The sequence below is a fragment of the Bombina bombina genome, chromosome 3 (assembly GCF_027579735.1).
Source record: "Bombina bombina isolate aBomBom1 chromosome 3, aBomBom1.pri, whole genome shotgun sequence".
NCBI lineage: Eukaryota > Metazoa > Chordata > Amphibia > Anura > Bombinatoridae > Bombina > Bombina bombina.
In genome coordinates, this window is record NC_069501.1 from 396,667,115 (window position 1) to 396,683,754 (window position 16,640).

The 16,640-nt window shown below is 42.7% G+C and overlaps 1 protein-coding gene across 2 annotated transcripts in view; it reads left to right on the plus strand.

Annotated features, from left to right (window-relative positions):
* Positions 1 to 16,640, plus strand: part of NRAS (NRAS proto-oncogene, GTPase) — a 255,552-nt gene that overhangs the window by 145,250 nt on the left and 93,662 nt on the right. The window contains exon 2 of one of the 2 annotated variants that reach the window (XM_053706558.1): positions 16,324 to 16,451. The exons of the other annotated variant lie outside the window; for it this stretch is intronic. Within the exon in view, the coding sequence (XP_053562533.1) occupies positions 16,341 to 16,451 (111 nt within the window). The 5' untranslated portion in view covers positions 16,324 to 16,340. The remainder of the gene's footprint in view (positions 1 to 16,323; positions 16,452 to 16,640) is intronic. 2 annotated transcript variants of the gene reach the window in all.

The following is a 16,640-nucleotide window of genomic DNA, read 5'->3' on the forward strand; positions in this document are numbered from 1 at the left end:
TTTGCTTTTTGGTAATTAGAAGGCTGCTAAATGCCACTGCGCACTACACATGTATTATGCCCAGCAGTGAAGGGGTTAATTAGGGAGCATGTAGGGAGCTTCTAGGGTTAATTTTAGCTGTAGTGTAGTAGACAACCCCAAGTATTGATCTAGGCCCATTTTGGTATATTTCATGCCACCATTTCACCGCCAAAAGCGATCAAATAAAAAAAATTGTTCACTTTTTCACAAACTTTTTCAGAAACTTTAGGTTACTCACTAAAATTATTTACAAACAGCGTGTGCAATTATGGCACAAATGGTTGTAAATGCTTCTCTGGGATCCCCTTTGTTCAGAAATAGCAGTCATATATGACTTTAGCGTTGCTTTTTGGTAATTAGAAGGCCGCTAAATGCTGCTGCGCATCACACGTGTATTATGGCTAGCAGTGAAGGGGTTAATTAGGTAGTTTGTAGGGAGCTTGTAGGGTTAATTTTAGCTTTTAACCAAATAGTGAAGCCAAAGCTTCAAGATAGAGAAAGTGCGCTAACAAGCTGAAAGTATACACACCATATAAGGAATTGAAGTGAAAATTTAATAAACATATAGAATAAGATACACAAATATATACACTAAAAATAGGGACGTCTCCCTGTAATGTAAATACAACTAGGAAAAAATCCTAATGAAAAAACAGGTTAAAACCTATAAATGATGAATAATGCAGATACTAATTGATAATCTATGACATAAAAAAGATATAGCATAAAAATGATAATTAAAAGATATGGCATAACAGTGATATCATAAAATAAAACTTAAAAGACAAGCACCAAGTTCATATGTATCAACACAGTGCAGGTGGCCGTATGCAAATGAATGCCGATATTGGAACAGTGGAAAGAAAATAACGGCTTGTACCACAAATAGATACAGTTTACTGTGTTCAGAGGGTGTTACCGAGGAGAAGAAATCCTTCGGTCAAGGCTTGGACCGCGGCTGCAGTAACTGCCGTTCCCCTCTCTTTTTTTAACACATTAGTGCACCCATGGTAGATATTTTATATTCTGTAAAAGTATTTTTTTGGTTTAGAATTATATCTATAAGTGATTAATCCTACAAATTCAATACGGTTTTATGGTTATGATACCACTGATAGTGATAATGTATTACACAGATATGTGTATTTTTTATGGAAATGTTCTTTTATATTTGACATGCACAAAGAATCTTTAATGACTGAATGAAGCATATACCACCTTAAGTACCTGGAGGGTGTTACCTTAACAACTCAAGAATAACAATCTCAAAGGTGAAAGCAAAAGAGATACCACCTTAATTACCTGGAGGGTGTTACCTTTACAACTGAATCCACCAACCAATCAAAACCAAATGGATCATTTAAAAGGCTCCCAGTTACCTGTCACATGCATCTTGATAAAGCCCAAGGGAGGGCGAAACGCGTCGCTTGCATTTGTGACACTGTGACACTGTGACTTTGAAACAGCAAGGGATATTTCAGTACAGCCTGTACTGCAACTTTAAACCCGGGTTACCAGCATCTTTGAAAATCCCAAGGTGAGGGATAACTTGTGCCCCACTATTGTATTGGATCATTAAACATACCTACAGCAGCCAAGTCTGCCTTCACAGAAAGTTCCCACCAGGACACAGCAATCAGCTGCTTTTCCTTTATGCTGCTGGAGCAGCGAGTAACACCCTGAGAGGAGCCGATGAGAAGCCTGTGACGTCAGACGCCGACTCACATGTGCAGAGGTTTGCACACTTCTATCTCCAGGAACGGCAGTTACTGCAGCCGCGGTCCAAGCCTTGACCGAAGGATTTCTTCTCCTCGGTAACACCCTCTGAACACTCTCTTGACTTACGGTACAGTAAACTGTATCTATTTGTGGTACAAGCCGTTATTTTCTTTCCACTGTTCCAATATCGGCATTCATTTGCATACGGCCACCTGCACTGTGTTGATACATATGAACTTGGTGCTTGTCTTTTAAGTTTTATTTTATTTTATGATATCACTGTTATGCCATATCTTTTAATTATCATTTTTATGCTATATCTTTTTTTATGTCATAGATTATCAATTAGTATCTGCATTATTCATCATTTATAGGTTTTAACCTGTTTTTTCATTAGGATTTTTTCCTAGTTGTATTTACATTACAGGGAGACGTCCCTATTTTTAGTGTATATATTTGTGTATCTTATTCTATATGTTTATAAAATTTTCACTTCAATTCCTTATATGGTGTGTATACTTTCAGCTTGTTAGCGCACTTTCTCTATCTTGAAGCTTTGGCTTCACTATTTGGTTATTAACTTGTATTTGATACATACAGAGATTGTATCTTTAGAGTAGTGTTTAGCAATACCTTCCTTTAGCGCGCACTAATCCACCCAATTTGATTAATTTTAGCTTTAGTGTAGAGATCAGCCTCCCACCTGACACATCACACCCCCTGAACCCTCCCAAACAGCTCCCTTCCCTCCCCCACTCCACAATTGTCCCCGCCATCTTAAGTACTGGCACAAAGTCTGCCAGTACTAAAATAAAAGGAATCTTTTTTTATATATATATTTTTAGCATATTTACATATGCTGCTATGTAGGATCCCCCCCCCCAAAAAAAAAGCTCTCTAACCCTCCCCCTCTGCCTAATTGGGGGCCATCTTGGGTACTGGCAGCTGTCTGCCAGTACCCAATTTGCAGAAAGAAAAATGTTTATTATTTTTTTTTATTTTTTTTTCTGTAGTGTAGCTTCCACCCCACAGACCAACACCCCACCAGCCAAATCGGTCTTGTTAGATCAAAACTATTCCCCGCCTTTTGCTCACTTCTAACAAACTTATTTCTGTAGTGTAGCGGTTCCCACACGCTCCCTCCCCGTGCACGTGCGAGCCCCCGGCCATCCCCGCCCATGATCCCTCCCCACTCCGCGTCACAAGGGCCATCGATGGCCACCACCCGCCTCCCACACCGGCTCCCACCCACCAACGAACTTAGCCGTAGATGTCCGGTGCAGAGAGGGCCACAGAGTGGCTCTCTCTGCATCGGATGGCTAAAAATGGTTATTGCAGGATGCCTCAATATCAAGGCATCACTGCAATAACAGGAAAGCAGCTGGAAGCGAGCAGGATCGCTTCCAGCTGCTTTCCACACCGAGGACGTGCAGGGTACGTCCTCAGGCGTTAACTGCCTTTTTTTTTGAGGACGTACCCTGCACGTCCTCAGTCGTTAAGGGGTTAATTTGTCTTCTCTTCATGCAATTTTACTCCGAAAAATTTTCATCGGTTGAAATGCACCTGCTGACTTCTCTTTGGTTAAAATTAATCTACCACTTTATTTGGAGGAGCCAACCTGTAGTCTTCAGAACTCCAGGCTTACCACTGTCGTGTTAGCAAATTTTCAAATATTTGCCTTCAACATTATTAAGACAACAAACTGCAATAATGGGACATGAAACCTAAATTCAGATAGAGCATGTCATTTTTAAACTACGCCTAATTTACTTGTTTTGTCAAATTGTTTTCTCCTGTTAAGTGTAGTCAGTCCACGGGTCATCCATTACTTATGGGATATTAACTCCTCCCTAACAGGAAGTGCAAGAGGATCACCCAAGCAGAGCTGCTATATAGCTCCTCCCCTCTACGTCACACCCAGTCATTCTCTTGCACCTAACTAATAGATAGGATGTGTGAGAGGAGTGTGGTTATTAAATTTAGTTTTTTATTACTTCAATCAAAAGTTTGTTGTTTTAAACAGCACCGGAGTGTGTTGTTTCTTCTCAGGCAGTATTAGAAGAAGAATCTACCTGAGTTTGTGTATGATCTTAGCGGACGTAACTAAGATCCATTTGCTGTTCTCGGCCATTCTGAGGAGCGAGGTAACTTCAGAACAGGGGACAGCGGGCAGGGTTCACCTGCAAAGAGGTATGTTGCAGTATATTATTTTCTAAGGAATGGAATTGACTGAGAAAATACTGCTAATACCGATATAATGTAAGTACAGCCTTAAATGCAGTAGTAGTAACTGGTATCAGGCTGTTATGTATGTATGTTGGCACCAAAGTATTTCTGGGGAATGGCACTTGACAAAGAAAATACTGTATACATATAACGCTAGCCTCTCTGCAGTGATAGCGACTAGCAACAGGCTTTTATTCTTATTCATATATTTAAAACGTTTACTGACAGGTTAATCGTTTTTTTTTTCTCTGAGGTACTTGGTGAAAATTTATGGGCATTATTTTCCACTTGGCTGTCGTTTATTTTGTATAAAATCAGTTACTGAGCTTCCCCACTGCTGTATTAAGAGTGGGAGGGGCCTATTTCTCCAACATAGGTGTGTCCGGTCCACGGCGTCATCCTTACTTGTGGGATATTCTCTTCCCCAACAGGAAATGGCAAAGAGCCCAGCAAAGCTGGTCACATGATCCCTCCTAGGCTCCGCCTACCCCAGTCATTCTCTTTGCCGTTGTACAGGCAACATCTCCACGGAGATGGCTTAGAGTTTTTTAGTGTTTAACTGTAGTTTTTATTATTCAATCAAGAGTTTGTTATTTTAAAATAGTGCTGGTATGTACTATTTACTCAGAAACAGAAAAGAGATGAAGATTTCTGTTTGTATGAGGAAAATGATTTTAGCAACCGTTACTAAAATCCATGGCTGTTCCACACAGGACTGTTGAGAGCAATTAACTTCAGTTGGGGGAACAGTGAGCAGTCTCTTGCTGCTTGAGGTATGACACATTCTAACAAGACGATGTAATGCTGGAAGCTGTCATTTTCCCTATGGGATCCGGTAAGCCATGTTTATTAAGATAGTAAATAAGGGCTTCACAAGGGCTTATTAAGACTGTAGACTTTTTCTGGGCTAAATCGATTCATTATTAACACACATTTAGCCTTGAGGAATCATTTAATCTGGGTATTTTGGTAAGATTATATCGGCAGGCACTGTTTTAGACACCTTATTCTTTAGGGGCTTTCCCAAATCATAGGCAGAGCCTCATTTTCGCGCCGGTGTTGCGCACTTGTTTTTGAGAGGCATGACATGCAGTCGCATGTGTGAGGAGCTCTGATACCTAGAAAAGACTTTCTGAAGGCGTCATTTGGTATCGTATTCCCCTTTGGGCTTGGTTGGGTCTCAGCAAAGCAGATACCAGGGACTGTAAAGGGGTTAAAGTTAAAAACGGCTCCGGTTCCGTTATTTTAAGGGTTAAAGCTTCCAAATTTGGTGTGCAATACTTTTAAGGCTTTAAGACACTGTGGTGAAATTTTGGTGAATTTTGAACAATTCCTTCATATTTTTTCGCAATTGCAGTAATAAAGTGTGTTCAGTTTAAAATTTAAAGTGACAGTAACGGTTTTATTTTAAAACGTTTTTTGTACTTTGTTATCAAGTTGATGCCTGTTTAACATGTCTGAACTACCAGATAGACTGTGTTCTGAATGTGGGGAAGCCAGAGTTCCTTCTCATTTAAATAAATGTGATTTATGTGACAATGACAATGATGCCCAAGATGATTCCTCAAGTGAGGGGAGTAAGCATGGTACTGCATCATTCCCTCCTTCGTCTACACGAGTCTTGCCTACTCAGGAGGCCCCTAGTACATCTAGCGCGTCAATACTCCTTACTATGCAACAATTAACGGCTGTAATGGATAATTCTGTCAAAAACATTTTAGCCAAAATGAACACTTATCAGCGTAAGCGCGACTGCTCTGTTTTAGATACTGAAGAGCATGACGACGCTGATAATAATGGTTCTGAAGGGCCCCTAAACCAGTCTGATGGGGCCAGGGAGGTTTTGTCTGAGGGAGAAATTACTGATTCAGGGAACATTTCTCAACAAGCTGAACCTGATGTGATTACGTTTAAATTTAAGTTGGAACATCTCCGCATTCTGCTTAAGGAGGTATTATCCACTCTGGATGATTGTGACAAGTTGGTCATCCCAGAGAAACTATGTAAAATGGACAAGTTCCTAGAGGTCCCGGGGCTCCCAGAAGCTTTTCCTATACCCAAGCGGGTGGCGGACATTGTAAATAAAGAATGGGAAAGGCCCGGTATTCCTTTCGTCCCTCCCCCCATATTTAAAAAATTGTTTCCTATGGTCGACCCCAGAAAGGACTTATGGCAGACAGTCCCCAAGGTCGAGGGAGCGGTTTCCACCTTAAACAAACGCACCACTATACCCATAGAAGATAGTTGTGCTTTCAAAGATCCTATGGATAAAAAATTAGAAGGTTTGCTTAAAAAGATGTTTGCTCAGCAGGGTTACCTTCTACAACCAATTTCATGCATTGTCCCTGTCGCTACAGCCGCGTGTTTCTGGTTCGATGAGCTGGTAAAGGCGGTCGATAGTGATTCTCCTCCTTATGAGGAGATTATGGACAGAATCAATGCTCTCAAATTGGCTAATTCTTTCACCTTAGACGCCACTTTGCAATTGGCTAGGTTAGCGGCTAAGAATTCTGGGTTTGCTATTGTGGCGCGCAGAGCGCTTTGGTTGAAATCTTGGTCAGCTGATGCGTCTTCCAAGAACAAGCTACTTAACATTCCTTTCAAGGGGAAAACGCTGTTTGGCCCTGACTTGAAAGAGATTATCTCTGATATCACTGGGGGTAAGGGCCACGCCCTTCCTCAGGATCGGCCTTTCAAGGCCAAAAATAAACCTAATTTTCGTCCCTTTCGTAGAAACGGACCAGCCCAAAGTGCTACGTCCTCTAAGCAAGAGGGTAATACTTCTCAAGCCAAGCCAGCTTGGAGACCAATGCAAGGCTGGAACAAGGGAAAGCAGGCCAAGAAACCTGCCACTGCTACCAAGACAGCATGAAATGTTGGCCCCCGATCCGGGACCGGATCTGGTGGGGGGCAGACTCTCTCTCTTCGCTCAGGCTTGGGCAAGAGATGTTCTGGATCCTTGGGCGCTAGAAATAGTCTCCCAAGGTTATTTTCTGGAGTTCAAGGGGCTTCCCCCAAGGGGGAGGTTCCACAGGTCTCAGTTGTCTTCAGACCACATAAAAAGACAGGCATTCTTACATTGTGTAGAAGACCTGTTAAAAATGGGAGTGATTCATCCTGTTCCATTAGGAGAACAAGGGATGGGGTTCTACTCCAATCTGTTCATAGTTCCCAAAAAAGAGGGAACGTTCAGACCAATCTTAGATCTCAAGATCTTAAACAAGTTTCTCAAGGTTCCATCGTTCAAGATGGAAACCATTCGAACAATTCTTCCTTCCATCCAGGAAGGTCAATTCATGACCACGGTGGATTTAAAGGATGCGTATCTACATATTCCTATCCACAAGGAACTTCATCGGTTCCTAAGGTTCGCATTCCTGGACAAGCATTACCAGTTCGTGGCACTTCCTTTCGGATTAGCCACTGCTCCAAGGATTTTCACAAAGGTACTAGGGTCCCTTCTAGCTGTGCTAAGACCAAGGGGCTTTGCCGTAGTACCTTACTTGGACGACATTCTGATTCAAGCGTCGTCCCTTCCTCAAGCAAAGGCTCACACGGACATTGTCCTGGCCTTTCTCAGATCTCACGGATGGAAAGTGAACGTGGAAAAGAGTTCTCTATCTCCGTCAACAAGGGTTCCCTTCTTGGGAACAATAATAGACTCCTTAGAAATGAGGATTTTTCTGACAGAAGCCAGAAAAACAAAACTTCTAGACTCTTGTCGGATACTTCATTCCGTTCCTCTTCCTTCCATAGCGCAGTGCATGGAAGTGATAGGTTTGATGGTAGCGGCAATGGACATAGTTCCTTTTGCGCGCATTCATCTAAGACCATTACAACTGTGCATGCTCAGTCAGTGGAATGGGGACTATACAGACTTGTCTCCGCAGATACAAGTAAATCAGAGGACCAGAGACTCACTCCGTTGGTGGCTGTCCCTGGACAACCTGTCACAAGGGATGACCTTCCGTAGACCAGAGTGGGTCATTGTCACGACCGATGCCAGTCTGATGGGCTGGGGCGCGGTCTGGGGATCCCTGAAAGCTCAGGGTCTTTGGTCTCGGGAAGAATCTCTTCTACCGATAAATATTCTGGAACTGAGAGCGATATTCAATGCTCTCAAAGCTTGGCCTCAGCTAGCGAGGGCCAAGTTCATACGGTTTCAATCAGACAACATGACAACTGTTGCGTACATCAACCATCAAGGGGGAACAAGGAGTTCCCTAGCGATGGAAGAAGTGACCAAAATCATTCTATGGGCGGAGTCTCACTCCTGCCACCTGTCTGCTATCCACATCCCAGGAGTGGAAAATTGGGAAGCGGATTTTCTGAGTCGTCAGACATTGCATCCGGGGGAGTGGGAACTCCATCCGGAAATCTTTGCCCAAGTCACTCAACTGTGGGGCATTCCAGACATGGATCTGATGGCCTCTCGTCAGAACTTCAAAGTTCCTTGCTACGTGTCCAGATCCAGGGATCCCAAGGCAGCTCTAGTGGATGCACTAGTAGCACCTTGGACCTTCAAACTAGCTTATGTGTTCCCGCCGTTTCCTCTCATCCCCAGGCTGGTAGCCAGGATCAATCAGGAGAGGGCGTCGGTGATCTTGATAGCTCCTGCGTGGCCACGCAGGACTTGGTATGCAGATCTGGTGAATATGTCATCGGCTCCACCATGGAAGCTACCTTTGAGACGAGACCTTCTTGTTCAGGGTCCGTTCGAACATCCGAATCTGGTCTCACTCCAGCTGACTGCTTGGAGATTGAACGCCTGATCTTATCGAAGCGAGGGTTCTCAGATTCTGTTATCGATACTCTTGTTCAGGCCAGAAAGCCTGTAACTAGAAAGATTTACCACAAAATTTGGAAAAAATCTATCTGTTGGTGTGAATCTAAAGGATTCCCTTGGGACAAGGTTAAGATTCCTAAGATTCTATCCTTCCTTCAAGAAGGATTGGAAAAAGGATTATCTGCAAGTTCCCTGAAGGGACAGATTTCTGCCTTGTCTGTGTTACTTCACAAAAAGCTGGCAGCTGTGCCAGATGTTCAAGCCTTTGTTCAGGCTCTGGTCAGAATCAAGCCTGTTTACAAACCTTTGACTCCTCCTTGGAGTCTCAACTTAGTTCTTTCGGTTCTTCAGGGGGTTCCGTTTGAACCCTTACATTCCGTTGATATTAAGTTATTATCTTGGAAAGTTTTGTTTTTGGTTGCAATTTCTTCTGCTCGAAGAGTTTCAGAATTATCTGCTCTGCAGTGTTCTCCTACTTATCTGGTGTTCCATGCAGATAAGGTGGTTTTACGTACTAAACCTGGTTTTCTTCCAAAAGTTGTTTCTAACAAAAACATTAACCAGGAGATTATCGTACCTTCTCTGTGTCCGAAACCAGTTTCGAAGAAGGAACGTTTGTTGCACAATTTGGATGTTGTTCGCGCTCTAAAATTCTATTTAGATGCTACAAAGGATTTTAGACAAACATCTTCCTTGTTTGTTGTTTATTCCGGTAAAAGGAGAGGTCAAAAAGCAACTTCTACCTCTCTCTCTTTTTGGATTAAAAGCATCATCTGATTGGCTTACGAGACTGCCGGACGGCAGCCTCCCGAAAGAATCACAGCTCATTCCACTAGGGCTGTGGCTTCCACATGGGCCTTCAAGAACGAGGCTTCTGTTGATCAGATATGTAGGGCAGCGACTTGGTCTTCACTGCACACTTTTACCAAATTTTACAAGTTTGATACTTTTGCTTCTTCTGAGGCTATTTTTGGGAGAAAGGTTTTGCAAGCCGTGGTGCCTTCCATTTAGGTGACCTGATTTGCTCCCTCCCTTCATCCGTGTCCTAAAGCTTTGGTATTGGTTCCCACAAGTAAGGATGACGCCGTGGACCGGACACACCTATGTTGGAGAAAACAGAATTTATGTTTACCTGATAAATTACTTTCTCCAACGGTGTGTCCGGTCCACGGCCCGCCCTGGTTTTTTAATCAGGTCTGATATTTTATTTTCTTTAACTACAGTCACCACGGTATCATATGGTTTCTCCTATGCAAATATTCCTCCTTAACGTCGGTCGAATGACTGGGGTAGGCGGAGCCTAGGAGGGATCATGTGACCAGCTTTGCTGGGCTCTTTGCCATTTCCTGTTGGGGAAGAGAATATCCCACAAGTAAGGATGACGCCGTGGACCGGACATACCGTTGGAGAAAGTAATTTATCAGGTAAACATAAATTCTGTTTTTTGGCGCTTTTACTACGCATTAAAAATTCAGTCACAGTCTTCCTTATTCTCCCTGCATGATCCAGGACGTCTCTACAGAGCTCAGGGGTCTCCAAAACTAGTTTGAGGGAGGTAATCACTCACAGCAGACCTGTGAGACTGTGCTTTGACTGTGATAAAAAACGTATTTATTTGTCAATCGTTTTTTTGGTATTAAGGGGTTAATAATCCATTTGCTGATGGGTGCTATCCTTTGCTAAATTAATGCATTTCATATGAAAAATTGATTGCTATAACTAAACCGGTTCATTGTTATATCAAAGTGACAGTTTTTTTGTGTGCTTCTTAAAGGCACAGTAACGTTTTTTATATTGCTTGTAAATTCAGTTGAAAAGTATTTTCCAAGCTTGCTAGTCTAATTGCTAGTTTGTTTAAACATGTCTGACACAGAGGAATCTCTTTGTGCAATATGTTCAAAGGCCAAGGTGGAGCCCAATAGAAATTTATGTACTAATTGCATTGATGCTACTTTAAATAAAAGCCAATCTGTACATGTTAAGCAACATTCACCAGACAACGAGGGGGAAGTTATGCCGACTAACTTGCCTCACGTGTCAGTACCTGCATCTCCCGCTCAGGAGGTGCGTGATATTGTAACGCCAAGTACATCAGGGCGGCCATTACAAATCACTTTACAAGACATGGCTAATGTTATGACTTAAGTTTTGTCTAAATTGCCAGAACTTAGGGGTAAACAAGACCACTCTGGAGTGAGAACAGAGTGCGCTGATAATGCTAGGGCCATGTCTGATACTGCGTCACAATTTGCAGAACATGAAGACGGAGAGCTTCATTCTGTGGGTGACGGATCTGATCCAAATAAACTGGATTCAGACATTTCAAATTTTAAGTTTAAGCTGGAAAACCTCCGTGTATTACTAGGGGAGGTGTTAGCGGCTCTGAATAATTGTAAAACAGTTGCAATCCCAGAGAAAATGTGTAGGTTGGATAAATATTTTGCGGTACCGATGAGTACTGACGTTTTTCCTATACCTAAGAGACTTACTGAAATTATTACTAAGGAGTGGGATAGACCCGGTGTGCCTTTCTCACCCCCTCCTATATTCAGAAAAATGTTTCCAATAGACGCCACCACACGGGACTTATGGCAAACGGTCCCTAAGGTGGAGGGAGCAGTTTCTACTTTAGCTAAGCGTACCAATATCCCGGTGGAGGATAGCTGTGCCTTTTCAGATCCAATGGATAAAAAGTTAGAGGGTTACCTTAAGAAAATGTTTGTTCAACAAGGTTTTATATTGCAACCCCTTGCATGCATTGCGCCTGTCACGACTGCGGCGGCATTTTGGTTTGAGTCTCTGGAAGAGACCCTTGACACAGCTCCATTGGATGAGATTACACACAAGCTTAAAACCCTTAAGCTAGCTAATTCATTTATTTCTGATGCCGTAGTACACTTAACTAAACTTACGGCTAAGAATTCCGGATTCGCCATTCAGGCGCGCAGAGCGCTGTGGCTAAAATCCTGGTCAGCGGATGTGACTTCTAAATCTAAATTGCTTAACATACCTTTCAAGGGGCAGACATTATTCGGGCCCGGTTTGAAAGAAATTATCGCTGATATTATGGGAGGTAAAGGCCATGCCCTGCCTCAAGACAGAGCCAAACCAAGGGCTAGACAGTCTAATTTTCGTGCCTTTCGTAACTTCAAGGCAGGAGCAGCATCAACTTCCTCTGCCCCAAAACAGGAAGGAGCTGTTGCTCGCTACAGACAAGGCTGGAAACCTAACCAGACCTGGAACAAGGGCAAGCAGGCCAGAAAACCTGCTGCTGCCCCTAAGACAGCATGAAGTGAGGGCCCCCGATCTGGAAACGGATCTAGTGGGGGGCAGACTCTCTCTCTTCGCCCAGGCTTGGGCAAGAGATGTCCAGGATCCCTGGGCGTTGGAGATCATATCTCAGGGATATCTTCTGGACTTCAAAGCTTCTCCTCCACAAGGGAGATTTCATCTTTCAAGGTTGTCAACAAACCAGATAAAGAAAGAGGCGTTTCTACGCTGTGTACAAGATCTTTTACTCATGGGAGTGATCCATCCGGTTCCGCGGTCGGAACACGGACAAGGATTTTACTCAAATCTGTTTGTGGTTCCCAAGAAAGAAGGAACCTTCAGACCAATATTGGATTTAAAGATCCTAAACAAATTCCTAAGAGTTCCATCGTTCAAAATGGAAACTATTCGGACAATCTTACCCATGACCACAGTGGATTTAAAGGATGCCTACCTTCACATACCGATTCACAAGGATCATTACCGGTATCTAAGGTTTGCCTTCCTAGACAGGCATTACCAGTTTGTAGCTCTTCCCTTCGGGTTAGCTATGGCTCCAAGAATCTTTACAAAGGTTCTGGGCTCTCTTCTGGCGGTACTAAGACCGCGAGGAATATCGGTAGCTCCGTACCTAGACGACATTCTGATACAAGCGTCAAGCTTCCAAACTGCCAAGTCTCATACAGAGTTAGTACTGGCATTTCTAAGGTCGCATGGGTGGAAAGTGAACGAAGAAAAGAGTTCTCTATTACCACTCACAAGAGTTCCCTTCTTGGGGACTCTTATAGATTCTGTAGAAATGAAAATTTACCTGACAGAGGACAGGTTAACAAAACTTCTAAATGCTTGCCGTGTCCTTCATTCCATTCAACACCCGTCAGTGGCTCAATGCATGGAGGTAATCGGCTTAATGGTAGCGGCAATGGACATAGTACCTTTTGCACGCCTGCATCTCAGACCACTGCAATTGTGCATGCTAAGTCAGTGGAATGGGGATTACTCAGATTTGTCCCCTATGCTGAATCTGGATCAAGAGACCAGAGATTCTCTTCTATGGTGGCTTTCTCGGCCACATCTGTCCAGGGGGATGCCCTTCAGCAGGCCAGACTGGACAATTGTAACAACAGACGCCAGCCTTTTAGGTTGGGGCGCTGTCTGGAATTCCCTGAAGGCTCAGGGATCATGGACTCAGGAGGAGAGTCTCCTTCCAATAAACTTTCTGGAATTGAGAGCAGTTCTCAATGCCCTTCTGACTTGGCCTCAGTTAGCAACTCTGAGGTTCATCAGGTTTCAGTCGGACAACATCACGACTGTGGCTTACATCAATCATCAGGGAGGGACAAGGAGTTCCCTAGCGATGATGTAAGTCTCAAAGATTATTCGCTGGGCAGAGTCTCACTCTTGCCACCTGTCAGCGACTCACATCCCAGGCGTGGAGAACTGGGAGGCGGATTTCCTAAGTCGCCAGACTTTTCATCAGGGGGAGTGGGAACTTCATCCGGAGGTCTTTGCCCAAATACTTCGACGTTGGGGCAAACCAGATCTGGATCTCATGGCGTCTCGCCAGAACGCCAAACTTCCTTGTTACGGATCCAGGTCCAGGGACCCGGGAGCGGCGCTGATAGATGCTCTGACAGCACCTTGGGTCTTCAACATGGCTTATGTGTTTCCACCCTTCCCGATGCTTCCTCGATTGATTGCCAGGATCAAACAGGAGAAAGCATCAGTGATTCTAATAGCGCCTGCGTGGCCACGCAGGACCTGGTATGCAGATCTAGTGGACATGTCATCCTGTCCACCTTGGTCGCTGCCTCTGAGACAGGACCTTCTAATTCAGGGTCCTTTCAAACATCAAAATCTAATTTCTCTGAAGCTGACTGCAGGGAGATTGAACGCTTGATTTTATCAAAGCGTGGATTTTCGGAGTCAGTAATTGATACCTTAATACAGGCTAGGAAACCTGTTACCAGGAAAATTTACCATAAGATATGGCGTAAATATTTACACTGGTGCGAATCCAAGAGTTACTCATGGAGTAAGGTTAGGATTCCTAGGATATTGTCTTTTCTACAAGAAGGTTTAGAAAAGGGTTTATCTGCAAGTTCTTTGAAGGGACAGATCTCAGCTCTGTCCATCCTTTTACACAAACGTCTGTCAGAAGTTCCAGACGTTCAGGCTTTTTGTCAGGCTTTGGCCAGGATTAAGCCTGTGTTTAAGACTGTTGCTCCACCGTGGAGCTTAAACTTAGTTCTTAACGTTTTACAGGGTGTTCCGTTTGAACCCCTTCATTCCATTGATATCAAACTGTTATCTTGGAAAGTTCTGTTTTTAATGGCTATTTCCTCGGCTCGTAGAGTCTCTGAGTTATCGGCATTACATTGTGATTCTCCTTATCGAATTTTTCATTCAGACAAGGTAGTTCTGCGTACTAAACCTAGGTTCTTACCTAAGGTAGTCACTAACAAGAATATCAATCAAGAGATTGTTGTTCCATCATTGTGCCCTAACCCTTCTTCAAAGAAGGAACGACTTCTGCACAATCTAGACGTAGTCCGTGCCCTGAAATTATATTTACAGGCAACTAAAGATTTTCGCCAAACGTCTTCCCTGTTTGTCGTTTATTCTGGACAGAGGAGAGGTCAAAAAGCATCTGCTACCTCTCTCTCTTTTTGGCTTCGTAGCATAATACGTTTAGCCTATGAGACTGCTGGACAGCAGCCTCCTGAAAGAATTACAGCTCATTCTACGAGAGCTGTGGCTTCCACGTGGGCCTTTAAGAATGAGGCCTCTGTTGAACAGATTTGCAAGGCTGCAACTTGGTCTTCTCTTCATACTTTTTACAAATTTTACAAATTTGACACTTTTGCTTCTTCGGAGGCTATTTTTGGGAGAAAGGTTCTTCAGGCAGTGGTTCCTTCCGTGTAAAGATCCTGCCTGTCCCTCCCGTCATCCGTGTACTTTAGCTTTGGTATTGGTATCCCATAAGTAATGGATGACCCGTGGACTGACTACACTTAACAGGAGAAAACATAATTTATGCTTACCTGATAAATTCCTTTCTCCTGTAGTGTAGTCAGTCCACGGCCCGCCCTGTTTTTTATGGCAGGTCTAAATTTTAAATTATACTCCAGTCACCACTGCACCCTATAGTTTCTCCTTTCTCGTTTGGTTTTCGGTCGAATGACTGGGTGTGACGTAGAGGGGAGGAGCTATATAGCAGCTCTGCTTGGGTGATCCTCTTGCACTTCCTGTTAGGGAGGAGTTAATATCCCATAAGTAATGGATGACCCGTGGACTGACTACACTACAGGAGAAAGGAATTTATCAGGTAAGCATAAATTATGTTTTTGTTCTTTTGCTATCTTTTATTGAAAAGCAGGGACATGAGCTCAGGCGTGTGCACGTTTCTGGAGCACTATATTTCAGCAGTTTTGAAAGAAAGTTATCAGTTTGCAAGAGCACTAGATGGCAGCACTATTTCCTGCCATGTAGTGCATCAGACACCTACTTGGGTATCTCTTCGAAGAAGCAAATTTGTTAATAGAAGTCTGAATCACAAAACAATTTTTTTTGGGTTTCATATCCCTTTAAAGGGACATAAAAAAATATTTTTTTTTCAGGATTCATATAGATCATGTGACTTTAAACAACTTTCTATTTGAATTCTATTAGCTAAATTGTTATTTTCTCTCAAATTTTTTTTTTTTTTCACTTGGTTTAAAGGGATACCTAGGAAGACTCTGGAACTGATGGTTGGTGGTTGCACATATATGCCTCATGTTATTGGCTCATCCAATGCATTCTGCTAGCTCTCAGTAGTGCATTGCTACTTTGTCAACAAAGCATACCTAGAGAATGAAGCAAATTAGGTTATAGAAGTAAATTGGAAAGTTGTTTAAAATTTATATTCTCTGAATCATAAAAGAAAAATTTGGGGTTTCATGTTCCTTTAAGTACATATGTAGCACAGCTTGTAAAACCTACCATGTGTTCTTTCAGTTTTTGGGACTGGAAAATTCACAATTTTTAGACTTAAATAACAAGAAAAGGGGATACAATTCTGAAAGTGTAGTGCTAATTTGTTTTACTATGCATGTAGATAAGGTGGTGTAGTTTCAAAATCAAAATAAATTGGTTTGGCCATCACTAGTACCACCCCCACACTTTTTATGTAAGGTGAAACATTTTAAATAAAAATACATTTTAGAGAGAACATGATTTCATTTTACAATAAATACATCTCAATGATATTGCTGTATAAACTAATTTTTTTTTTTATATATATATTTTTTTCCCTACAGGTAGAGACTGACTAGAAATGACAGAATACAAGTTAGTGGTGGTGGGAGCAGGAGGCGTTGGAAAAAGTGCATTAACAATTCAGCTTATACAAAACCACTTTGTAGATGAGTATGATCCAACTATTGAGGTAAAATGTTCAAATTTCCATTTTTTAGATGCTTAGAACTCTTTATTGTGAGCAAACATGGTTTTCTTAGTTACTTTAACCTGCCTATATTCCACACAGCCTTGTTTGCGCGTTACCCTTTATAAACGTCTTTGATATCTTTCCCTAATTGTGCTTAGGAGTAGTGATTGGTAATAACTAAGGTGGGGC